The sequence below is a fragment of the Diospyros lotus genome, chromosome 14, assembly GCF_014633365.1.
Source record: "Diospyros lotus cultivar Yz01 chromosome 14, ASM1463336v1, whole genome shotgun sequence".
Lineage (NCBI taxonomy): Eukaryota > Viridiplantae > Streptophyta > Magnoliopsida > Ericales > Ebenaceae > Diospyros > Diospyros lotus.
In genome coordinates, this window is record NC_068351.1 from 19,796,383 (window position 1) to 19,823,228 (window position 26,846).

Genomic DNA, 26,846 nt, shown 5'->3' on the forward strand with positions numbered 1-26,846 from the left:
CTTTCTTTCTACTTCTAGGTCTCTTCTTCTTCATTCTTAGGTTTTCAAGATTAATTCCGCGTATAAATTGGCTCAGAATTTCATTAGGGAAAACTTCATTACCATCCACTACAAGTAAGGAGAGCAAATCTACGACCATAGTTGTTGTTATTGTACCCCCATCCAACCCATAGCCATGCTCTGCTACAAAAATATCAACAACCCTGAAATGCAGCAATGGGGACTTGTAGACTTGACTTGAATGCTCATACCAAGGCTGTTTGTGAGCATTAACTTTAGGAGCTACTGCAATCTCAATTCCAACCAACGATTTCTCAATGATTGACATTTGGCCAAGTGTCTCAGCACTAGTAAGAGTGCTTGAGAGGTTGTCAATTGATTGAGTGCCTCCCTCCAATTCATTTTCCTCACTTTTTTCTTCCTCCTCCTCTTCTTCCTCTTCCCCTTCTTCCTTAAAGTTGGACTGCTTTTGTTGCAGAATCCCAAAAACATCACCATCGAGAACTTCTTTTCCCTTTTGTTGGCTGCAATTCCCCTCTATTTGGACTTCTTTTTTAGCAATATCAGATGATCCCTCTGCATTGGCTGGCCTATCAATCTGTTCATTACAGGTTCCCTTTGAAGGATGTAATCCATCACCAATATCCTCTCTGATGCTACCAACATCCTTCTTGATATTGCTGCCTAATTCAAAATACCCAAGCACATACTTGGAAGTCAATGATGAATCAGTTTCCCACCTTCTTGTCTTCTCCTTCGGCTTCTCCATTTTAAGAAACTCCTCTTTGTTAAAACTTTCATGATAGTCATCAAAGTATTCGGCGAGAAAATTGTAATGATACTCCTTAGATCGTATCATTGCAAACTCTTGCAACTTTTCACGTATCATTTGGCCGAATTCTTTGCTCGATTCATATATCCCACTGCTTGCTCTCTTGTCCCATTGGTTCATCTCATTCTCAAACTCCTTTTCCCCTACTTGTTGCTTCTGGCCAACTGAAAATGCAGCATTTTTCTGCTGCAATTGAGGCTCCCATAGTCTCCTACATGCACTGCTCCCCTTAGCTGATTTTTCACAATTAGCATACTTTGAAGACCAAGGAGCTATACACATACTGATCTTCTTCAAACAAATTATCCCAAAATTCAAAGCCAAAATTAACCTTTGTTTACCTTATTAGCAGCCTAGGATTTGATTGGAATTACCGCAAAAGAGCACTGGAATTCACAGACAAGAATCACCCATCCAAATTCGCCTTCCACAATCCACTCCCAGCTGCTCCAAATCTCAACATTTATGCTGTGCAAATACTTCCAAAACTTGATTGAATTCTATTGTGCAAATACTTCTAGACTTGATTGAATCGGCGGCCTCCAAATTCGCCTCACGTAACCCCTGAGATCTGGATCTGCTTTGCCTCCAAATCTGATTCAATTCCTTCCACTTTGGCCAAGAATTACTGCAATTCGCAGCCAAGCATCACCTCTTGCTTCGCCTTTCAAGTTCACCTAGCTTGTCAGAACTCATGGCCAAAATCGTTGGCCTGTTCCTCCAGTCTATACGAGTCTCCTCTACAACAGCTTCACTAATTCGCCTACAACTTCAATTCTCCAGCAATTGAACAGCTAGGCAACGGATCTGATTCCGCCTTCTAGCTCATCTGTTGCAAAGTCTCCGATACTCGCCTCACCTTCTTGATCAACTACAGCAATTCGGAGATCAGCAGCAAATCACCCTGTTGTTCCACCTTCAAGTCAACCAATTGTCCACCTATGATCGCAATTGCCGTTCATCATCAATCGTTCAAGAATCGAGACAAGCCTCAATCGCACTTCCAAGTTCGGCCTCAGCTATCAGCCCAAGCTCAATCTCTGTGCGTCAGAATCGAATTTCTGCTTCATCCTCAATTTCGACTCTGATGCAGTCGACACAATTTGCCAGATTCAAGCCAAAATCCGTCTGACCCTCCTTCGCACACCAATTACTAGCAAGACTTATTAAAATTCGCTGTCGTTCGTCAACATCTTTCCTCGCCCATTCCGAATCTGTTGCTGGATCACCTTCGTAAATCACTGTTGGGAGATTAATATCAACCACTTTCTAGATCGCCAGACCTAATCGCCGACGTATCAAGCGGCAACACCAACAACGCATCAGTCGATCACTCTAGTCGCGACCCTCCTGGCTATCTATGTCACCACCTTCGACAAACTCCGACGCCAATCGCAAAAGGCTCCATAGTTCGTGTTGTCTCTGATGTTGTCCGTGTCGCAAACTTCAACGGATCTCCCGTACCAATCGTTCGCTCTAGTCGCGAATCCTCCTGGCTTGCTCCTCTTCAATTCCGGACAAGATTGTTGGAGTCTTAGCCGCGAGCCAATCCCTTACTTCTCCTTCCGATTCGAGACAGCACTCTATTCCCTATCACGGTCGGATATGAAAATCACTAGCCAGATACCGTCCTTCGAAATCACCTCCAAAAGTCAGCAACACTCTGAGTTTCATAACCGAGTGTATCAACAGCCGATAATCACCGTAAGAACTCACCGATAATCACCGTCAGAACTTTAATCAAAACAACAGCCAATGATGGACTACTCTGATACCATTTGTCATGATCCTAGGGCTTAACCTAGGATCAGTTTGGGAATCGGATAAATCCGATTCAGCTATGGCCAAGAACAGAAGGAAATTAAGGAGGAATTTGAGAGAATGAGGGAGTGATTAGAAGAAATGTTAGGGGAATTAGAAGAACAGAAAATAGGGAGATGAAGATCAAGAAAGGGGAGAGAATTTGGAAGAGGAGAAAAACATATTTCAATTCATTAATTTCTTAGATAAGGAAACAAAACCATTACAGTAACCTTTTATAGACATATTTGCCTTCTAACAGCCTAGCACATGCTCCCATGTGTTTCTAACCACTTGCTAAAATATCCCTAACAAACTATTCTATCCTATTACAATAATACCCTTTTATTGCTGTCATGACAATTGGATATCTCACATACATCACAATGAAGAGAACTAGTATCTAAATTCTTGAATAAAGCAAGGAACATAGTTTTTAGTAAGGGAAAAGGAGGGTGTCCCAAGCGATAATGGTAAAGCCAAATGTGAGTGAGAGGAGGAGAAGACTAAGATGAACAAGCAAGCCTAGGCTGAGCCTTTAGGAAAAACACTCCTTCTTCAAGACAAACAGCGATTCCACTCCTCAACAGCACCAATCATCTTCCCTGTGTTCATTTCCTGAAATTCACAGGTATGAAAGGAAAACATAACTTGACAATTAAGTTCCTTAGTAAACTGATGGATAGAAATCAGGTTGGTAGATAAGTTAGAAACATACAAAACCTATTTAACAGGAAGAACAGGGCTAAAAGTGACCTTGCCCTGGACCTTTATAGGAATGGAAGTCCCATTGGTTATGGTGATATGTTCAGGAATTCCCAGAGGCTTATAGGTGTCAAAAACAGTGAGATCATGAGACATGGTCAATAGCCCCTAAATCTAGAATCTACAAGTCATCCCTATTGGTCTTTAAGGCAGTAAAAGAATTAGAGTGAAAGCAAGTACCTTGTTGAGCAAGAGAGCATGTTCCATCCTAAATAGTTTTCAGAAAACTCGAGTTAGCTGATTTCATCTGCATTTAATTGACTTAGGTCTGATCCAACAACTGACTTTGCCTTATCCATGGTTTCCTTCTGCTTGTTTGAAAGATAGGCTTGATTTTTCGAGGATAAATTCCAGAAACCCCTTATCTTATTCAGCACTGCCTCTTTTACATGTAGTTTAAAACAGTGTGTTTTGGTTTCTTATAATAGGTATATCACAATCCTTCTTGACTCTTTGACTTTGATTGCACATCAAACTTCCTTTGTTGGGGTTTGAATCTAGCTCCTTCTCCCTTATTGGTCATCAAAACTTCCCATTCAAAACTAGTCTCACCGAGCATAGCTATCCTCCTATACTCCTCATTTCAGACTACAAAAAACACTTCATTAAGAGATGGAAGTTCTTCCCTTCCAAGAACTTGCACCCTAACCTGATCATATTCGACATTGAGACCTGCCAAGAATTCCACAATTTTGTCCCTCTCAAGAATAGTATTAAGGGTGCCTGCATCTTCATTGCACACCATTTTAATATCTCGGTAGTGGTCAAGTTAAAGCCAATATCCATTCATTTTGTAGTAGTACTCAGTTACTGTTAATGCCACTTGCTTAGTACTACTTAACTTTGTCTTAATCTCAAAAATCACTGAGGCATCTTGTATCTTAGAATATGTACGTCTAACGGTATCCCAAATATCTTTTGCAGTGGACAAGAACATGTAGTTTCTACTTACCTCAGGTTACATAGAACTCCATTGCCATGACATGATCATGGAATCCTCTATATCCCAAGCTGGGAATGTGGGATTTGATGTCTTGGGGCCCAATGCCGTCAAATGAGTTATCTTCCCTCGACCCTTTAGAAAGGTCCTCACCAGTTGTGCCCACTGTAGGTAATTCCTACCATCCAAGCAGTAGTAGTCGCGCATCCCTATCAAATCAATGGTAGGAAGATTTTCCGTTGATTGATCAAACAGACTAGTCTCCCCTATTGTCATAGATGGAGCAATCTCGGAGATTTCTAACATATTCGGTGGGATAGGTGATTGAACTAGTAGTTTAAAAGGAGTAGGATGGTGTAATGAGGGCAAAACAGTAAGTAGAAGGAGCAAGATGGTGTAATGAGGGCAGAACAACAAGTAGAAGTTGATGGCACTGAAGGCCAAAGAAACATAGGGTACTGGAGCCAAAGAAAGAAATGAATGAAGGCTGGAGGAAAAACTTTTAGAAACACGGCTTTGATACCATGTGAGAATGGAATAAATTCATTGATACTTCACATAATGATACAGCCCTTGTTAATAGGGTTGAGTATTTACAATTTAGGAAAGATTACAACAAAACAACTTAGGAAGGAATTCTAAAATGAAATTAGGAAAGTCTCCTAAACTGAATTTAGAGATTTTTAAAAAACAAAAGATTTGGATTAACTTCCAATACTCCTTATGCATGATTAGGCAACCTTCCTTTTCTCTTTCTCTTTAGTCTCTTATGGGAATCAACCTTGACAAGTAGTATAGGTAAGGCAAAAGGGTTGTGGTTGGGCTTAATAATAGATTTTTAAAGCATGTCTTTCACCATCCTTTCAATCTCAGTCTTTTGGATAGGGCGATATCAATATGATTGTATATTAACAAGTTCAGTGTTGGGTTTGAGAGAAATGGCACGGTCAATTGGTCTTTTAGGAGATAAGGAATCGAGCTCTACAAACAATTCCTCAAATCAACTAATAGCACGTTAAGAGAGTCAAGTTCATGTACCTCCCATTGGGACTAAAGCTAGTTGCTGACAGTCAACATTAGTTCACTTCCTTGTTCCTGATTTACATCCATGGCATGAATAGAGAACAATTGTGCCACTTGGGACAACTTACTCTTGAATATCTTTTGTAACTTCTTTCCAGTAATCATCTTACATGAACATGCATCCAAGCTACCTGTAAGAGTCATTTTTCTTCCATCCTCTTCAAAAGTCACCTACATTTTATTCAAATCAAAGCTGATGGGGCTAACAGTCTTCATGCAATCAACCCCCAAAACTGTCACATCCCCTAACTTCAACAGCCTCAAGTCAGTTTCAAACCCTTCTCCATGCACAAGCAGACTTGCTGAGCACTTTGTTGCCATTGGCCACAGTCACTGACAAGGGTTGTGTGCCAGTGAGTTGGCAACCTAACTTCCTAGTCGTGTTCTCATCCAAGAAGGTGTGGGTACTTCCACTATCAATCAAGACCATCAGCTTGTAGCTGTGCACCTTCCCTTCCACCTTTAATGATTTTTCTATTTGTCAAACCCCTTAGGGCATGCAAGGAAATCTCCCCATTATCCTCTTTTTCTCTTTATAGCAATAGTAACTATCTCTTGCATTGATGCCCCGATACATATTTATCCCTACACCGAAAGCATAGTCCAGCCTGCCTCCTTTGCTCAACAATCCTTCCTCCTGATGACTGATTTGAAATGGTGGTGGATGGAATAGTCAAACTTCTAGAGTTCTGGATGCTCTTGACAGCCTCTTTATTGAACCACTTACTCCCTTGCGATAAAGTAGTGGAACTCACCCCTCTTGCCTACAGCCTCTGCTTCTTCATTAAGGCCTCAACCGTAAGCTCCTACAACCTAGCACTCTCTACTGCTTGTTTAATTGTCCTTGGCTACAACATCTTCACCGTTGGTATTAATTCTTCTCTCAAGCCACTGATGAAGCTTGAGACAAATGTGGGTTAAGGTTCAACATCAAAGATTTCAACTCCTCAAATTTAAGCTGATAGGCCTGCACTGAAGTTTCCTACCTCAATTTGTTGAACTCCTCTACCACATCCATCGTACTCCGATCACCAAACCTGTCACACAGATCTTTCACAAACTCTGCCCATTGACAACCATCTCTAACCCTGATCCAGCATTGGAACCAGGCATCCCCAACATCATTGAGATAAGCAGAAGCTAATGTGACTTTCTGCTTGTCTGGAATACTGTACGAGGCAAACATTTTCTCACCTAACACCTTGTGTTTTGACCATCAAACAGGGGAATCTTCATCTTAGGCATAGGAAAGTAGGGCTGATTAGTGGCAACTTGTACTTCCTGCCTTCTCTCCATTGCATTCTTCCCAACTACTGTCAGTTCTACCTCAAATTCAGAGGATCCAACAACTCTATGGATCACTCCATTCCCAGGTAGGAGTGGATCCGATCTCTCCTAGGAGGAAATTCAAGAAGGAAACTTACTTGGGGCAATTTGGAAAACATCAACATGAAGTCGTCCAACCTCTTCACTAACCAATCCATTAAATTCTCCAACTCCGATCCATAGTCTCCAATTTTCGATCCAACGAGATAATCACCTCACAATTCCTGTTTGATCCAACCTCCAAAGTATCGACCCTAGCTTGCAAATCAAAGATCGTTGGTTGAATTGTTATAGTTGGGATTCGAAGTTCCTTATTCCAGTGTCGTCCACCATCGGAATTGAGATCGCATGTGAGAATCGCCAACCAAGGATGTACTCTAATACCAAATTGTCACATCCTAAAATTTGATAGTGAATTCTCAACCGATTGGTGAAAATTAGGGTAGAAAATTATAGGGAAATTGGGAAGAATTGCAAAGAGAGAGAGGGAAGAACAGAGAGTGTGAGAGAGAGAAGGATAGAGAGAGAAGGAAGATTGAGCAAGAAAACAGAAAATTGTCTCAAAATATTCTTTGATGATTTGTATTAGGTTGGATCAGTTCTTATATACTGATTCCAGCAGCAGGGGTTGGCGCCAACAAGGCTGCCAAATTCAAAGTGAAGTACAACCATAGGCAGCTACCTACTAAGTACAATTACTATAGCTAGCCTCTAAAACCTCGGGTTATAACTGCCAAAACAAGGTACAACCCCCATCAATAGTAGGTACATGACAAAGCTCACGCGCCCAACCATAGGGACAGTGGTTGGACATGCTTCCAGCGCTTACAGTTGTAGACTTGGGTTATGAGAGGCCACAAAGCATCATCAACACCAACACACTAAGGAAAGGAAGATCTCGCAGCTGGGAGGCCTAAGTCCTGCTAGCTTTTATAATGCTCAAATAAAGCTGGGTCAATTTGCTGTAGTTCAAATAACGCTCAAAATTGCATCAATTTTATCCTTGTGTGAAAAATTTCCATGGGGTAAAGGGAATGCAATATGAGGATCAATTATAGAATGAGATAGGGCAAGCAAAGGGAAGCAGCAAAGGGAGCAAGAAAAAGATCATCTAGTGAGATGAGATGACCTTTAAAGGTCTTCAACATTAAAGGTTGAGCTGAGCTAAAACCATAGTCAGGAGGGAGATTAATGATGCAAGCATTTGGTCCAACTCAAGGACTGACACTTCAAGAATACAATACAACTTATAGAAAGTTCCCGAGGGAAACCTCTTTGCACCAATACAGATCATCTAATAGTCACCAATTTGGAATTCAACAAGAGGCTGATACATGTCAGCTCGATGTTTGTATGAAGCATTATTTGCTTCAAGATTGTTAATGATCTCAACATGTGTGTCACGAATGTGGTGAGCAAATGAATCAACAGATTTTTGACACTCGAGCAAAAGGGGACATAGGAAAGGATTTCTAGGACAGTAGCCATGAACAGCTTCAAAGGGGATCATGCCAGTAGACCTATTGACAGAGCTATTGTAGGCAAACTATGCAGTAGGCAAAATTAAATCCCAATGGTGTGGAGTATGTTGCACCAACACCAAGCACCTTAACAGATTTCCTAAACTGGGATTAACAAGCACAGTTTGACCATCCATTTGAGGGTGACATGCAGTGGAGAATTTCAACTTAGTGCCAACCAAAAGCAATTGGGTTTTTCAAAAGTAACTAGTGAATCTAACATCTCAATCAAAAACTATGGTCTTAGGGAGGCCATATAGCCTTTCTATTTCACTAAAGTAGGTTTTGGCTATCTTAGAGGTATCAAACACCTTGCTACAGGGAATAAATGTGCCATATTGGAAAAACGATCAACAACTACAAAGATTAGCCGTTCCTTTTTGGGGTACAGTGGACCAAGGACAAAGTTCATACTAACATCCTGCCATGGTCAACTAGGAACTAGTAGCGGAGTGTACAGACTGGTGTTCTACTTCCTATGCTTGGCTAACTGACATGATAGACACTAACTGACCATCCTGCCACATCTCTTTCAAACTTGGCCAATAAAATTGGCGCTCAACTTCATCAATGGTTTCGTTACGTCCAACATGTCCAGAAAGTCCTCCTGCATGAGAATAGCCACCCAAGCAATAATTGATCAAACTTGAGCCGTAAGCGATAACCCTCATTTACCTTCTGTCTATCAGGATTGCTAGGATCAGGATCTGGAAAATATTTTGCAAGAGATTTCTCCGATTTTGTAATGAAGGAAACTAGGTTAAAAGTCAAATTGCAGCCAAAATTTGAGCTTTCTATAATAGGTAATTTTAGTTTCTAATTTGATAGGATTGAAATTGAGGGCTTTCACAATTGAGGAGAAATCAATTTGCAATTGAGAGATAACAGGATTCAAAATTAGGTGTTGAAATGTTTCACTTGAAGAATGCTCAGGATCTTGTCACGGTTTGATCCTAACAAGTCTTCTTTCTTCCTATTCGCGTTGAATGGGAAGATACCCTCTAACGACTAAATAGTAAGGTAAGGAAGAAATTAAGTAGATAAGAGAGAAGTAAGAGAGAAGTAAGAGAGAAATAGAGAGAAAGAGACTGTGAGAGAATGGATGATTTGATATTCTTTTTCATGAAAAATCTAGGGAACGGGTATAGGGGAATTTATACAACCAGCCAAGAAAGATTCCTTACAGCCTGGCTGTTGTAACCACCTCTGCCAGCTCGCTCCACCTGCACGTGGATTCCTTTGAGCTAACAACCTCTAATAAACTAGGAATCACAGCATTACAGAAATTGAAATGGCTGAAATAACACTAACAGAATAATACTAACAGAATGCAAGAAATCAAAATCAAAATTATTCCCAAGGTATGTCTCGTAGCAGAACAGATCTCTCACCATTGGTGTAGATCATTAGCTCTGATACGATGTAAGAGCTAGAGAGAAAACAAAATTGAAAAGAAATGAAGAGAGAGAATCAGAAATGTAGAGACTGAATTGAATGAATATTATAGCAAGAGGAGTGAGTTTATATACTGCTCTCTGTTATTCAAAAACCCAACTGGCATGCCAGCTGTCAGTAACAAACAGAATACTGGTTGTGTTTTCTGTTGGTAACAAACTAACTGACTGCCACATATGCTAAGTAAGAGACTGAAAATAAACTGTCTACAAAACAAGAAACTGATAAACTCTCCTTCTATTCTCTACTTCCTCTATCCTTCATAATTAGAAGTAATATTCTCCTTAACATTACAATATCCAAAATACCTCCATGACTAACAAAATTAAGACACCAATCATAAAACCACAAATCCCCAAAAAGTATCCAGGTGAATGATTGTTATTTCTTTATTATAACCTCCAAGCTAAGTTAAAACTCTCGGCAAGTAGTAGCTGCATCACTGTCGCAATATCTGTGAAGCATTTGTATCAGAATATAAGCTAACACATTAGCATGCATATATGTACACATGCAGGTGCACAAATATGCATAAATTAACCAAGTTTATGAAATAATTATATCTAAGGAGGTACAAAGGCTGCTCAGTCGTGAAAAACAGACCTTGTATTCTGGAAATTTTCTTCACAAAAATCAGAAAACTGGAACACATGTTCAAATCAGGAATTCTTCAAATAAAAAAACAGATAACTCTGTCTACCAATTTTCTAAATTTGTATTGACTGCTAGAAAACATATTTAGCATGTCTCCCATTGTTTGACACTGATTCCTTCACAAAAATAAAAAGCAAAAAAGAGTTCTTTCCTTCTGTTTCCCAAACAGAAAATATGAGCATCCAACCCAACTAAAATCAACAATATCGATGAATATATTATCCTTTTCTTTTTGATAAATAACAATGAATATATATTAACCAAAATCTAGTGATGAAATGGAAATCAATAATAGAAAACTCGAAAATGTTTCCTGTAACTAAACAAGCTCATCTGTTTTCAACTCATGGAAACAGAAGCAAGCAGTTCATGGAACATCTTAGAAGAAAATACTTTAAGGCACTTACATATTTTTCAAGTTCCTGAATCTTTTTCTGAAGTTCAGTCCTCAACCTTGTATTTTCGTCAGCCTGGAAGGGCAACACATGATAGAAAAGCAACCATCTTACAACAATAAAAGGTCAGACAAAACCACCAATACAGACAAAAAATAAACTCATCTAGAAGGAACTTTTTTTCCTGTTAACTTGGCAAGAATAAACATACTCTTAGAATGGAGTAGGCAGCTCCCACAACATCCCGAAGTGGGAGCCTAGACATCCCTGGTTCCATTGACAAACTGAGACATAGCAGACTGAGATATTAAGCAGAAACATTAATATGGCCAGGGAAGCAGTGAGTGCAGATGAAGCTTCCCACCCCAAAATGACAAAAGAAAGAAAAAACAAATTTGGGGTTTCATAGGATAAATATAGTGTTAAAAGGAACTTTGAAAGAGAATAAAATTCCTTGATTCTTCCATTCCGTGTGTAAGCTAATAAATATACAAGAAATCTCCTAATAATTCTCCTAAAAACTAGGAACAGATTACAATCATAATTAGTAGAACTAGATAACTTTACAATTTACAGATTTACATAAGAGATTAAAAAACTTAAAAATAAATAAGGCTTTATCTTCTAATCGGCTCCTATCTTCTCAGCTCTTTATCCTTTTCTATTTGATAGCCAATCATCCAATTTTAAACTTCAATTGTTGACACTCCCCCTCAAGATTGAGAATGGATATCATCCATTCCAAGCTTGCTAGTCATCTTTTGATAAATGGCTGCAGGTAACCCTTTAGTTAGAATATTTGCAAACTGTTCACAAAACGATATATATAGGGTACAAATCAAGCCACTATCCAATTTTTCTTTGATAAAATGTATGTCCACTTCAATGTGCTTAATTATGTCGTGTTGGACTGGATTGTGAGCAACACTTATTGCTGATTTGTTGTCACAATAAAGTCTCATAGGTGCTACCAAAGTGATTTTCAAGTCATCTAGTAGTATTTTCAACCAAAGCAACTCACAAACTCCTAGAGCCATGGATCTGAATTCTACCTCTGCACTTGACCAGGCCACTACACCTTGTTTCTTACTTCTCTAAGTCATAAGGCTACCTTGTAGGAAGGTACAATACCCAGATGTAGATCTTATGTCCACCACTGACCCTGCATAATCTGCATCAGTATAGATTTCAAGTGCCATGCATTCTTCCCTTTTGAACATAATACCTTTTCCTGGTGTTCCTTTCAAATAATGCAATATTCTATAAACTGCCCTTTGGTGAGTTTCTTTTGGATTATGCATGAATTGGATAACCACCCCCACTGCATATGCAATATCTGACTGAGTATGAGCTAGGTAAATTAGTATTCCCACTAGCCTCTGGTAGGACCCCTTATCAACTTCATTATCCTCTGGGACTTCCCCTAATTTATGATTGGTTTCAATTGGAGTTTCAGCTGCTTTACAACCTAGTAGACTGGTTTTTGTTAGCAAATGAACAATATATTTCTGTTGTGAAATAAAGATGCCTTCTTTTGTGTGGGCAACTTCTATGCCCAAAAAATATTTCTATCTTCACAATTCTTTAATTTCAAACTCCTTGATTAGGCATTTCCTGAGTTTATTCCTACCTTTTTCATTATTTTCGGTCACAACAATATCATCCACATACACAAATAAAGCTGTTACTCTCCCTGTGGCCGAGTGATACCCTAGAGTAAGTATTACTTTCGTAAATTGGCCAAACCAAGCCCTGAGAGATTGTTTAAGGCTATATAAAGCCTTCTTCAATTTGCACACTACATGATCTTGGGTAGTTGGACTATATCCAGGTGGTAAATCCATGTAAACTTCCTCTGCTAGGTCTTCATGCAGGAAGGCATTTTTTACATCATATTACAGCAATGGCCAGCCTAGATTAGCAGCTAGAGATAGGAGTACTCGAACTGTGTTTAGTTTTGCAACATGAGCACGTGTCTAGGGAATCTATGCCATATACTTGAGTGTATCCATTGGCCACTAGCCTGACCTTATATCTGTCTAATGTCCCATCAAAATTATATTTGATTGTGTAAACCCATTTACATCCCACAGGGTGATTTCCTTTAGGTAATTGAACCAGCTCCCATGTTTGGTTTTTTTTTTTTCAAGGGCTGCCATCTTGACTTCTATGGCATTCCTCCAATTCTCATCCCCTATAGCTTCGTTAAAGTGCTTGGGAATAAGTATGGTATGCAGGCAGGTCAGGAAGGTTTTATGTGGGTTAGATAATTTGGAATAGGACAAAAACAGATGCAATGGGTGCTTGGTACAGGTTCTAGTGCCTTTTCTAAGGGCAATAGGCCATTCAAGATCACTTTGAGAGATTTCAGGCTCACTCAGAGGTTCAATAGATTCGATTATAGATCCAGAGGGATTAATTGGAGATTTACCTTATGACATATCAAGGAGACTGTTAGTGCTCTTAGTAGTAGATTGAGGAAATGAATTGGATTCTTCGACATGCATAGGGCTAGAAACCAACTACTTCCATCTTAAATAGACCTGTAGAGGAGGAGTACTTGGAGTAGGGTCGAGTACTTGGAGTAGGGTCCTCCTGAGTCATATTTGATGAATCCTTAGGATTAACCGGACCAAAATAAGACAAAGAATAAGAAAAATCCAGATCAAGCAAAGATGAAATTGGATCTCTGTTTGTGACTGTTTGGTTGTTATGAGAATGGTCAAATAATGCATGTTTTCCACAAAAGTCACATCAACTAACACAGATAATTTTTTTGGAGGATGGTAACATCTATAGCCTTTTTGGGTAGATAAGTATCCGATGAAGATGCATTTTAGAACTCAAGGGTCTAACTTGTCTCTATGAGGATTATGAATATGGACAAATGATATACACTCAAAAAATTTTAGTTTCCAGCAACTAAGGATATGAATATCCAGGAAGTGTTTGGTTAGGAGCTTCATGGGGCTAAGAGAGTCAACAGTTTGGGAAGGCAACCGATTGATGATGGATGTGGCAGTTAGAACTGCTTCTCCCCAATAATGTTTAGGAACATTGTGGTGAAAAAGAAGTGCTCTAGTAACAGCCAATTGATGCTCATTTTTCCTCTCAACTACCCCATTTTGTTGAGAAGTGTAGGGATAAGAGGACTCGTGGATAATCCCTTTTTGTTGGAAAAAATTTGATTAAAGAAAACTTTGGCATTATCAGATCTTAGTCTCTTGATTTTCACTCCAAATTGACTATTAATCATGTTATAAAAGTTAGGAAAACTAGGGCTCACTTCAGATTTATTTTTCATAAGGAATAACCACATCACTCGGGTGCAATCATCCACAAACACCATAAACCACCATGCCCCAGGAATATTTGGAACGGTTGTAGGGCCCCAAACCTCATTATGAATGAGAGAGAATGGAATAGAAGTTCTTTTATTCAATGAAGGATAAATCACCCTCTTATGTTTAGCAAGTTCACAAACTGAACACTAAAAATTTTTAACATCAAGACCCCTAAATAAAGCTAGAAACATGACCCTAAGAGTAAAAAATGAGGGGTGACCAAGGCGATAGTGATGTAATCAAATCTGATCTCTACTAGATTGCACCAAACATGACACAGAATTCACCTTTTCCTTTTTCTCTTGCTCATTTGGTCCCTCAAGATAGTATAGGCCAAGACCAGTCCCTGAATTTCACAGAGAACATTCAAGCCAGCCATCGAAAACACCTTGTCCCTGAATTTCACATAAAGTAGGATAAAAGTTAGCACTACAATTGTTGTCCAGGACCAATTTTTGAATGGAAATAAGGTTAGTGAATAATTTAGGAACACAGAGAACATTCTTGTGTAAGATACTCATTGAGAATGATATCTCCTTGGCCGGCAATGGTGGTTAAAGACCCATCTGTCATAGATGTTAAAGGTGCGCCTAGGCACCTCGCCTAGGTCGGGGCGTGAAGCACGCCTCATGAAACCTAGGTTTTATTTAAAACTTGGGCAGCCCAAGTCGGGGCTCATCACTCCCATCCCATCTTCCTATCGAGTCCTGACGTCACTCCCATCTTCTCCCTCTCCTTCTGACCTTCAAGCCAGCTGCCGAAAACACCCTCCTCAAGCTATCCAACCACCAAAAACTCCCATCTTCTCCTGCGGCAACTACAGATTAGCCTGATCTTCCTCTCATTGCTATCAAGTCACGCCCACCTCCTCTCTTCCTCTCCTTTCCTCTCTTCTCCTCTACTCACGCTCTTCTCCTCTCTTCTTCTCCTATCTTCTCTGCTCACAGCTCACGATTCACGCTCTTCTTCTCCTCTCTTCCTCTCCTCTTTCTCCTCTACTCTTCAAGCTGTCAAGCAGGCCACTACCACCGAAACCAACTGCCATTCTCGGTTCCAGCCTCCCCTCTTCTCGGTTCCAACCTACTCTCGTGAGTTCTTTACTTGTTTTATTTGATTATTTCTTGCCTACTTGCTTAATTTCTCTTGCTGGTTGCCACTCTCTCTTAATATGGTTGTTATTTTCTTGTTGATTGGAGAATTTTGTAGAAGTTGGAACTATGTTGCAGTAGCCCAGTCAATGTCATCGACAACTTCCAAATCCAGACCCGGCATAGAATTACTTTGAAGCTAATCCAAATTATAGAAATACCACCACATGTAAATCTTGTCGTAAAGTAACAAAAGGTGGCATATTTCGGGCAAAACAACATCGTGTGGGTGGTTTTAGGAATACTAAAACTTGTCCAAAATGTCCTCCATCAGTAAAACAAGAGATTGGAGAGTACATGCAAAAGAAAAAGAATGACAGGGATGAGCAAAATATAGCACCGTTAGATGATGATTTTCAATTTAGTGAAGGGTATGATGATGATAAGGAGTCGCCACAAAGTAGAAAAATACCCAATGTATCTACCGAAAGTGGAAGCGATATTGGTAGTGTTGGTAGGGTTAAAGGGCTAACACAAAAGGGTGCACTTGATGTTTTCCTTAAAGACCAAGAAGTTACTGTGTTGAAAAGCAAGGGCAGAGGAAGGCAAACAAGGTTGGGTGAGAATGATTTTGCAAAAAAAGAGTTAGAGAGCTCGAGTTTGTAGAAGCTTTGCACGATAGATGCATGATGCAGGCATTCCATTCAATGCAATGACATATGACAGTTTTAGAGTCTTTATAGAAGTAGTTGGTCAGTATGGTCCTCGTGTGAAACCGCCTAGTTATCATGAAGTCAAAGTTCCCCTTCTCCAACAAGAGGTGAAAGCCACTCATACAATGATGAAAGATAATGAAGAGGCATGGGCCAAATATAGATGTTCCATTTTGTCAGATGGCTGGAAAGACAAGAGGGAAAGGACATTGATTAACTTTTTAGTCAATTCTCCTAAAGGAAGTATGTTTTTGGAGTATGTTGATGGTTTCAGCTATTCAAAGACTGGGGAAAAGATGTTTCAATTATTAAGTAAATGTGTGGAAAAGATTGGAGTAAGAAATGTGGTGCAAGTGGTCACCGATAGTGCTTTAAACAATGTTTTAGCAAGTATGAAATTCATTTTTGTAATTTGTATTATGTTTATAAATAGAACAATTTGAATATTCATTAGATACTTATTATTTACTAATATCTTGTTAATTTCACTCTAAATAATAACAGGAAGATTTTTGGAGGCAAAATATCCTACATTGTTTTGGACACCATGTGCAGCGCACTGCTTGGATTTAATGTTGGAAGATATTTTCAAGTTGTCTAATATGAAGAAGACATTTGAGAGAGTTGTTATGGTGAATAATTACATCTATAGTCGTTTGAGTCTTGTAAACATGCTTAGAAGGTTTACTGACTAGAAAGAGTTGTTGAGGCCTGCAAAAACACGATTTGCAACTACATTTATCACTTTGGGCAGGATGCATAGTCTGAAAAGCAACCTTAGAATGATGTTTACCTCCGAGGAGTGGATGACAAGCAAGTGGGTAAAAGAAGCAGGGGCTAAAAAGGTTGTAGAAGTGATTTTGATGTCTTCATTTTTTAACAATGTTGTATATGCTTTAAAGGTGGCCAGTCCATTAGTGCGTGTAATGCACTTAGTGGATGGTGAGAAGAAACCGGCTATAGGATACATATACGAGGCCATGGATAGAGCCAAAGAAGCAATTGCTAACTCTTTTAATGGGGATGAAAAGAAGTATGCGCCCATTTTTCAGATCATTGATAATCGACGGGATACTAAGCTTCATCGCCCCATGCACGCTGCTGGTTGGTACTTGAATCCAGAATATTTCTACAAAGCTGAACGTATAGATCTAGAGATCTTGACTGGCTTATATGAATGCATTAGAAAGTTAAATCTAGATGTAAAGGTTCAAAACCAAATTGATGTTGAGCTTTCAATGTATAACAAGGCAGATGAGTTCTTTGGAAAATATATGGCTATTAGAAAGAGAGCTAAGAAATCACCAGGTATACACATATATATATTACATTATATATATAATCATTCTAAATAATAGATAATAATTAATCCATGAATTTTATTAGACAGCTAAATAGTGGGCTTCATATGGAATGTCAACACCCACATGTAAAATTTTGCAATTAAAATTCTTAACTTGACTTGTAGTTCATCTGGGTGTGAATGTAATTGGAGTGTGTTTGAAAATGTAAGTGCATTGTACATATAACACTTATAATTTTTATTAGTAGTTAGTTTGTTTCATGTAGTTTATTCTTAGTATGTTTTTGCATAAATTGTTGCAGCTTCATACTAAAGGGAGAAACAGGCTTGATCAACTTCGTTTAAACAACTTGGAGTTTATGAAATACAATACAGCATTGAGGCGTCGGTATCAAATGCGTGATACCATTGACCCTATCATATTGACCCACGTTGATAAAAGCAATGAATGGTTGACTGAAAAGCTTGATAAGGAGAATGATAAAGATGATGAAACTATTTTTTCCAAATGACGTTGGGGATGGGTTGACATGGAATAATGTCGTTGCGGCTATAGGAGTTGGAGAGACTAGTTATCGATTTAGAATTAAACAAACTCAATCAGAATCGAGTTCAACTTCGGCTTCGACTTCAAAGCGACGAGTAACTCAGGAGATTGAAGAAGAGTAAAGTGAGACAGAAACCGAAGATGATGAAGACTTGGAAAAGGGAGAAGAATTGAGAGAGGAAGAAGAAGATGAAGGGGTGATTGAAGGAGATGATGAAGATATTAACCTTGATGATGATTGATTAAAACTTCTTTATTGATTGTGGACTTATAGTGTTTATTGATTGTGGACTTGTAGTGTTTATGTGTTTGTTTAGAACTTTGCATGATGATTGGTACTTGTTTGAGTTTGAGACTTTAAGTTTGAACTTTGATGATGTTTCTACCTTAGAATTTGCATGATGAATGAATCAACTTTGATGTTGTTAGTTTAGAATTTGAAGATGATGAATCATGAACGATAAGTATGATATACATGTGTTATTATTCATAATTTGATAGTTGTTTATGATTTTACAAGATTTTGAGTTTTTTTTTTCTAAAGGTACGCCTTGCTTCGCAAAGGCGCGCCTTGTCTCGCGCCTCAAGCTCCAGGACCCTTTGCGCCTCAATGCCCCGATCGCCTTTCAAAACTATGCCATCTGCCAAGGTTATTTTCTTGAAACTTGAACAAGGGCTGTAGGTAATGAAATAATGGGAAAGAGGGGTCATATGATCTGTTACCACAGAGTCTAGGATCCAAGAGTTAGGCTGGGTTATTCCTGAAGCATGTAAGGCAAGAGAATGAGAGCAAATACCTGTAAGTGCAAGAGAACAGGTACATTTTTCTTTCTCGTCAAGAGATTCTAGAAAATTCCTTAGCTTTTTGATTTATGCCTGGTTGAGATCCAAGCCTTCTCCGTGTTCTGATCCTTTTTGTTCTGCTTGTTGTTGGCTACTAGTCATATTAGCCATATAGGCTTGGCTTTGGCTCTCCAGTTGTCCTCCTTTGGATGGTTTCCAGGTAACTTCCAGCATCTCTCTATGGTATGCCTAGGTTTTTTACAGAAGGTACACCATAGAGTCTCTATCCCCAGCTTTCTTCTCCTATTTAGGACCCCTGTTAGGAGCCTTTGGTGATACTACTGTTGATCTCTCTATTAGAGAGTCGTCTACATCACTCCCCTTCTCCCTTCTCCCTTCTCCAGCCCGAATTATAGAAATTACTTCATTTAAGGGGGTAAATCTTCCTTACCAAGAACTTGAACTCTTACCGCATCAAACTCCATATTAAGTCCAGCCAAGAAATTGTAGATTCTTTCTTTCTCCACAAACCTTTTTGTAATGTTGTATCTTCACTGCATTTCATCTTGAGGCATCGATAATGATCTAATTCTTGCCATAAAGTTTGCAATGTATTGGCATACTCAGTGATAGACCTTACCCCTTGTTTGGTGGCAGCAATCTTGGTCCTTACTTCGTAAATCTGTGCAGCATCTTTCACCTTGGAATAGGTGAGCTTGACTGCCTTCCATATGTCTCTCGCAGTTGTTAAGAACATCATCATATCACTTATCTCTGGTACCATTGAATTCCATAACCATGACATCACTAAGGAATCCTCCTCATCTCATGCTGCAAACATAGGATTTTCCTCCTTAGGACCAGTCCCCAAGAGATGAGTTAGTTTCCCTTTTCCCTTGAGAAAAGTACGGATCAACTAGGACCACTTCAAATAATTTTTCCCATTCAACCAGTAGACGGCCTAGAGATTTTGCATCTCTCCTCCATTGTCTATACTACCCATTCCAGCAAACGGAACCTTTGTGGTGCTGCTGGTTTCCATCGTCTCCAGTGTTGGATTCGCGTTAGAGGCAGTAGACATCCTATCCTATCGGGTGAAGGGATAAATAATCAAAGATCGGGTAAAAAAGGAAGCCAAAGAGGGCTTATTGGGTGAAGAACAGAGGCAAAGGAGGCCTTGATTATCCACCTAAGGTGGTGGTAATTGAGAAAGGCACTGGAGGCCGGTAAAAGAAGCCCCTTAGAAGGCTGGCTCTGATACCATGTTAAAAGGAACTTTGAAGACAATAGAATTCCTTCATTCTTCCATTCCGTGTGAAAGCTAATAAATATACAAGAAATCTCCTAATAATTCTCCTAAAAACTAGGAACAGATTACAATCCTAATTACTAGGACTAGATAATTTTACAATTTATAGATTTACAAAAGAGATTAAAAAACTTAAAAATAAATAAGGCTTTATCTTCTAATCAGCTCCTTATCCTTTTCTTTTTGATAGCCAATCATCCAGCTTTAAACTTCAATCGTTGACATATAGTTTGTCATATCCCCATGTTAACCTAACCTATAACTATACTGCACCCTTTACGTTTGGTATAATCAAAACTCCCATACAACAACATATCAAGCTTGATTCTAGCTTCTTAATCTAAAATTCTGTCAGGGTCTCGGCCTAACAAGGGGAATTATCCTTATGTGAGTGGAATTAGGGTTGGGTTTGAGAGAGAAAGAGAGAACGAGAGGGAAAGAAATGAGAGGGAGAGGAGAAATTAGAGAGAAATTGAGAGAGATAAAATCTGGAAATTCATCAAAGTGTTCATCAATGATCCCTTATTGAGAGGGAAAGCCCCTTACATAGGCCTATCCTCATAGGCGGTTCAAATGTTACAACCACCCTCAATCGCTTGGCTCCTACTGTTATTTTTTTACAACCCTCCATTGTATCAACTACTGCCAACAGCTTCTAGTTACACTACCCTCTACTTGTTGCAACCTCCCATACATTGATTCACCCCCTTAACTACCCTTAATCACCGTAGCCTGACAAATTCCATCAACTTTATGTCATGAGTCATGACCCTAGGGTTTCAACATAGAATTAGGGCCAATTTTAGGAAGAACTAAAGGAGAATTGGAGAAAGAGAGGGAAAAACAAAAGAGGAGAGAGAATTAGAAGGGGAAAGATGGGAAGAGAAGCTGAGGGAAAGAGGAGACAGATCCAAGAGGGAGAGAGAGAGTTTGAGAGAGTAGAACCAATGTTTTCAATTGATATTTTCTGGATACCCCCAACTACAACAGCCTAGTAGCTTTATATAGCTACCACCACAGCTTACAATCAGCCTAGTGGTTATTCCTCTAACAATATTAACAGCTCCTCTAAAACACCTAACTGCCATTCAACAGTCTATTGTTACAACCAACTAATTGTTAACCCTACTGTCTACTATTACAACCATCCATACCATCTATCTAACTACCATAGGGTCCTGACAATTACCCCCCGGAACATTCTTGTCCTCAAGAAAGCGAGAGTAGTCCGGTTGATTTCAGAAACTGTGGGAACAGATCAGAACACTACAGCCTTCCAATTGTAGCTCTTTTCCTTCTCTTCCACAGCTTGATTGGAGTAAGCTTGAAAAACTTTTGTAAGCCCACCAGGGAGGATGCCACTCCGCCTATCAGCTTCTTATTTCCCTCCTGAAACTTCTCACTAGGCACATCATTAGCCTTGACATTTGCAAACGATTCCTTCACCTCATTGCTTGTCAATAGTTCCTTGCAAAAGGCCGAATCACTTTCAATTTCAAAAGATCCAATTGCTTTTATCACCATCCTTGAAAATTCTCCATTATCTGCTTCCAATTTTGGAAATCTATTGGCTGAATCAGTCACCTCTTGCTCCAAACTTCCAATAATATCATCTCGAATAACCTCTTCATGAACTTCTTTTTCAAAGGAATCTGATTGTTACTCTGGTGCCATGGTTGGCACGATTGATCCTCTTATCCCTGATCACCCCATTCTGACTTCCTCTGCCACCATGGTTTCCAACCCGCAGTTCTTGGTCTCGTTCCATGCCCAGACAGTACCAGTTTTGAGTGTTCTCTTGGAGGGAATTCGGCAAATAATTTTACCAAATTCTAACCCACGAACATGAGCATAAAGCTCTTTATTTGATCTTTCATTTCTCAAAATTGATCGAAAACTTGATCCTAAGCCCCCTAAATTTGGGCAAAAACCTATTCTTTTACTTCTCAAATTTGGCCAGAAACCTCCTCCCACATGCTCGCCATCTTCACTTGGGCGTCCGCTACCGCCGCACTGACTTCCTAAATATGAAGCTCCATCTGCTTCAACCTTGCGTCATACGACATCGCCCTAAATTGAATTATCCACGGCCAACCAAGACTTGAGTTTATGGCACCCCTTCAACAATTCACATACCCCGCCTACTGTCACCCTTCAACTTTCTAGAACTTGAATTTCTGGGCTCCCTTCCTAGAATTCACACACCCAGCACCTACCGCCTCCCTTCAATTTTTATGGGATGACACTGGTCAGTTTGGCCTTCTCCGTCGATTTCAAGATCATCGTTGTTCTTGCTTGCTTACAACACCAAGTCAACTACGCCCCCTTATTCACTCCAAGATCCATTCTTGGACCTCATCCTGTTCTTGGGTCAATCAATTTCGACCGCTAAAGTTCTGGGTCTGTCTCATTCTTCTTGGGTCAGCCTAATTTGGCCATCTGGGTCTACCTCACCTTCACGTCTGGGCTTCTTCTTTTTCGTGTTTTGGATGACCCAATTGAAACTGACAGAATTCTTGGATCAATCAGAATTTTGCCCACAGATTAACCACTCTAATACCACTTGCCATGACCCTAGGGTCTCAACATAGAATTAGGGCCAATTTTAGGAAGAATTAAAGGAGAATTGGAGAAAGAAAGGGAAAAACAGAAGAAAAGAGAGAGAATTAGAAGGGGAAAGGTGGGAAGAGAAGCTGAGGGAAAGAGGAGACAGATCCGAAAGGGAGAGAGAGAGTTTGAGAGAGTAGAACCAATGCTTTCAATTGATATTTTTTTGGCTACCCCCAACTACAACAGCCTAGTAGCTTTATATAGCTACCACCACAACTTACAATCAGCCTAGTGGTTATTTCTCTAACAATATTAATAGCTCTTGTAAACCGCATAACTGTCATTTAATAGCCTATTGTTACAACCAACTAACTGTTAACCCTACTGTCTATTATTACAACCATCCATACTAACTATCTAACTACCGTAGGGTTCTAACACTTTATAAAAAGAAAGAAGAAAAATCAACGTTTTCCCACATTTTTCATTTGAGTATGGGGATTGGGGGGGGGGGGGGGGGGGGGGACGGAGGCGAGAAGGGAAACTCTTCCTTATTTGGGGGAGAGTTTCATATTGAAAAGGGAGCTTAATACCCTTCCCTCTCCTCCCATATTCCGTTTTTCCTTATACCCAATTTGTGGTTTAGGGAGGGGGGCAGCGAAAGTATTAATAATATTTGTTTTGACTTTACTATTTTACCCTTATTATTAGAATTATAGATACTAACAGAACAAAATGGAGGACAAAATTATTAGTTTGTTTTTATTACTTTACTGTTTCGTCCCCTTCTATTTTCCACCCAAACAAAGTGAAGTTACGTTTGAGCCTTTTCAACCATCCAGTGAGAGGCCAAGAAAAGTGCATTTTTTTAATAAATGCACTTGTATGAGTTTTTTGTGGTGTTTGGTCAAAATTAAAAAGGCATTTTTACTAATGGAAAAAGTTATTTTCTATTGTGAAGAAATTAGAAATGAAGTAAAAGCAGGAGCAGAAAATAAATTTATTTTTAGACCAAATTACCCATATCAATATTTAAAATTACAAACATTACTACCCAAAGCTAACAAGGAGTTCAGATCCATTACAAATAAGTGGTCCATCACTTCTTTCCTTAAGGAAAAAGGTTAGTAAGCTTACTTACCATCTTATTAGCTTTACATGACAAATCAAAAAAGAATATTATGCATGGTCGTGTCAACTCAATAACAACGAATTAGGAGATTTGGTTTCCACTCAAAACGTATGTGAATGGGCAATAAATATTTCAACTGACAAGGCATTGCTTGGAGAAGCTAACTATTGCATGCATGTGTGAGTGCACACAAGTGCACGTGCACGCACACAGGCAAGCAGGCATGTGTGTGTGTGTGTGTGCATGTGTGAGAGAGAGAGAGATGCTAGGGTTGAACTTCTGAATGGCTTGCTGTACTCAAGGGCCCGGACAGCTTAAGGTAACTTCCAGCGAGAAAACACATCTTAAAAAGGAAGCAACATCAAGCAGGCAAACATGCATGGCTAAATTAGCCAGTATATGAAGAGTATAGCATATTTTGACCATCAAAATTGAGCACAAAAAAAAAAAAAAAAAAGAAGTAAAGAACTAGCATATCACAACATTTCAGTGTTGGTTAAGAATAAGCCATCCCACATAGTGGGATTAAGGTTAGGATCAGTGGTGTTGTCGTCATATCGAGAATGAGCACCACAAAAAGGAACATGTAAGCAATTCAAGAGAGGAAATGTAAGAAAGACCTGTTGTTTAATGGTTGCCTCAGCAGCTTCAACAGCTTTCATGACTTGAAACAAGCCATCACTGTTGTTACGACCCAGAGCTAAGGCAGAGAAGTTGTATGCCAAATTAGCCTCTTCTCCTCCAGCTCCTGACACATCACTGCTGCCACCGCCATTATTCATCTTTGTTGTCTAGCGTCACAAGGATATGATGGTAATCAACTAATGCTTAATCGCAAAGTCACAATCCTTCCTTTCTTTTGTATGACCAATTTCTGAATACAAGAACCCAAGGATGGTGATAAAGAAATGATTCAGAGAAATGAATCCCCTTCAATTGTATGCCCAAGCCCCCTATATACATGCATACATACATCTATATGGATGGATGAGCATGCTTTGAATTGGGCCCCCCAACAACCTTGTTTCCACACCTAAGGCTGGATGTGCAGCGAACAGAACTGCCTGAACATTTGTACTTCACATGACATCATGCAGGTATATCCCTGTACATAAACAAATAGATAACTATCCATACACATTCTCAAAGCAAAAGGAAAATAGTGAAGATGTAAATAAAATTACACGATTATGTGCACAATGTATACTCACAAATACACACAAACAACTGACCTAGATAATTTAATAAAATATCATTTGGGAATTCTTAACCTTTTAGTGTTAATTGGCAATCATGGTTGAAACCCAAAATAACAAATATGCACTAAATAGAAAATTCTTTATGATGGAGTTCGACAGAAACCATAAAGAAGCCCATGGATGTGTTAACATATCCAAGCATCCACTTGTACATATAATGCTTACTGTACACATAACCAAGAAGGGGAGGAAATTTTTTGAGATGAAAAAATTTAGGTGATTTCCCACTCATTATTATCACCAAAGACATGTGACGGTAGAGAATGGCTGCATATTAATTTGAGTACGGCAAGTCTACCACTCTCCTTCACATGCTAATAGAGCAGCATCTGTAAACCTAAAACAGATTATTGAATACCATAAAATCAGCAAAATGAGAAGATGTCTGGAATAAGCAAATCAGTTTTTCCATACTCCAAATGTGCGTTCTTATGCATCTCAGACTGGAGTCATAATAGTTAAAGACTTCATTTTGGATTTGTCCACTGGCAAGTTGAAAATCAAGAAGAAGATAACATTTACATTTGTATGGTCCCAAATACGCAAATGGGTAGGATATCCAGAATCAACCAAATAATATTTACCTAAGCATATAACAATAAAACTAAAATTTTGAATTACCTAAGCATACAACCAAATAATATTTACCTAAGCATGCAAAGAATTTGAGAAGCACATCAGTTTATAAACAAACAAAAACAAAAATGCCCTTGGCATCTTTTTTGGTCCTTCATTTCACCCCTCTAGAAATTTTTGAAACTTGTCACACAAATGTTTCTATTTTTTTTAAAAAAAAAATTCTGGCATCAGTAGAATTACCAAAAAAAGCCTTAGCAATGGTTACTGGAGCATTTACAATTTCAGCAAAGAGACTTTCTCTAGCAGCGACTTCAACCCCTAATTTTACTCCTCTCCAAATTTTTAAATTTTCTGGAATTTTGTGCACTTAATATAAATATCTTTGAGAGTCTAAACATATTTTTTCAGATTTTTATTGTTTTTTGCAAAGGACCAAAAGGCACCCGGAAGGTTCTGCGAGCAAAATATCAAATTTCTGTTCCTCCCTCTATCATCAATCTGTCATGGCTTGAATGATTTTTCTTTACTCTGAATCTTTGCACACTAACTTTCCTAGGATCTCCAGGTCCTGCTCATCCTTTTTCAGACTTTACAAAAATGTTTGGAGCTTAACTCCACAACATCCGGGTAAACCAGACTAGTTGCATAAGTAGGATACAAAACAGAGACAAATCAACATGAAAAATAAAAATTGCAGCTTAACATATACAATTATTTCTGATTATGGGATTCCCCCAACTACGACAACTCGTATATCCAAAAATTTGAATGATCCAACGGTTAGATTTTTGCAGATCTAAGTTTAATTTTCAGCCAAACATTGTTTATTTTCGTAAATCGCCGTCGGCCACCGTGGACGGTGGTTTGTTTTGATCGGAGCCTATAACCGGTCTCCCCCAGTCACCGAGACTAGCATACTCAAAAACTAATATCATCCGATGGTTGATTTCTAGTAGATCTACCTTTCAAAATGGGTGTATTTATATATATATATACCTGTGTTTGACTGTTTGCAGGGGCGGTGGCGGTCCAGCGGTGGAGTTGGCGGTCCGGAAGACGCGGTAGCGGTCCGGCAGTCGCGGTAACGGTCCGGCGGTACGGTAGTGGAGACCGGTGACGGTGCTGCACAGTGCGGCGGCAGCGGCGGTGGCTGTGCTGCGCAACAGCACTCCTGGCGCTAGTGGCGACGGAGAAGTGGCGCAGGCAGTACTGAGCCGGTCGCCGGCGATGGAGGAGAGACCGGCGACGAAGGTGGGCGGCAGCGACGGAGTTGGGTGCCGGGCGGTGCAGGAGTCCTCTCCTTCCTCAAATCTTCAGACTCTCTCTCTCTTCTCTCTCTCTCTCTCTGTTTGTGCGCATTCGTTAGTTATAATCACCAGCATTAAACTTCAATTAATTTTTATTATTATATATATATTATGAAATTAATTATTTTTATTGTTATAAACAATAATAATATTTTTAATTAA

At 39.3% G+C, this 26,846-nt stretch overlaps 1 protein-coding gene across 5 annotated transcripts in view; it reads right to left on the reverse strand.

Moving 5' to 3' along the window:
* The window catches only part of LOC127790791 (uncharacterized), a 100,587-nt gene extending 73,848 nt beyond the window's left edge, over positions 1 to 26,739 (reverse strand). For 3 of the 5 annotated variants that reach the window (XM_052320476.1, XM_052320474.1, XM_052320472.1), the window contains exons 1-3: positions 26,374 to 26,739; positions 24,160 to 24,644; positions 10,783 to 10,845 (exon numbers count right to left, since the gene is read on the reverse strand). In XM_052320476.1, the coding sequence (XP_052176436.1) occupies positions 10,783 to 10,845; positions 24,160 to 24,321 (225 nt within the window). In that variant the 5' untranslated portion in view covers positions 24,322 to 24,644; positions 26,374 to 26,739. Of the gene's footprint in view, positions 1 to 10,782; positions 10,846 to 10,981; positions 11,055 to 24,159; positions 24,645 to 26,373 lie in introns of those variants that run through there. The other 2 variants (XM_052320473.1, XM_052320475.1) reach the window with 2 other exon arrangements.
* Between the last annotated feature and the right edge of the window lie 107 nt (positions 26,740 to 26,846).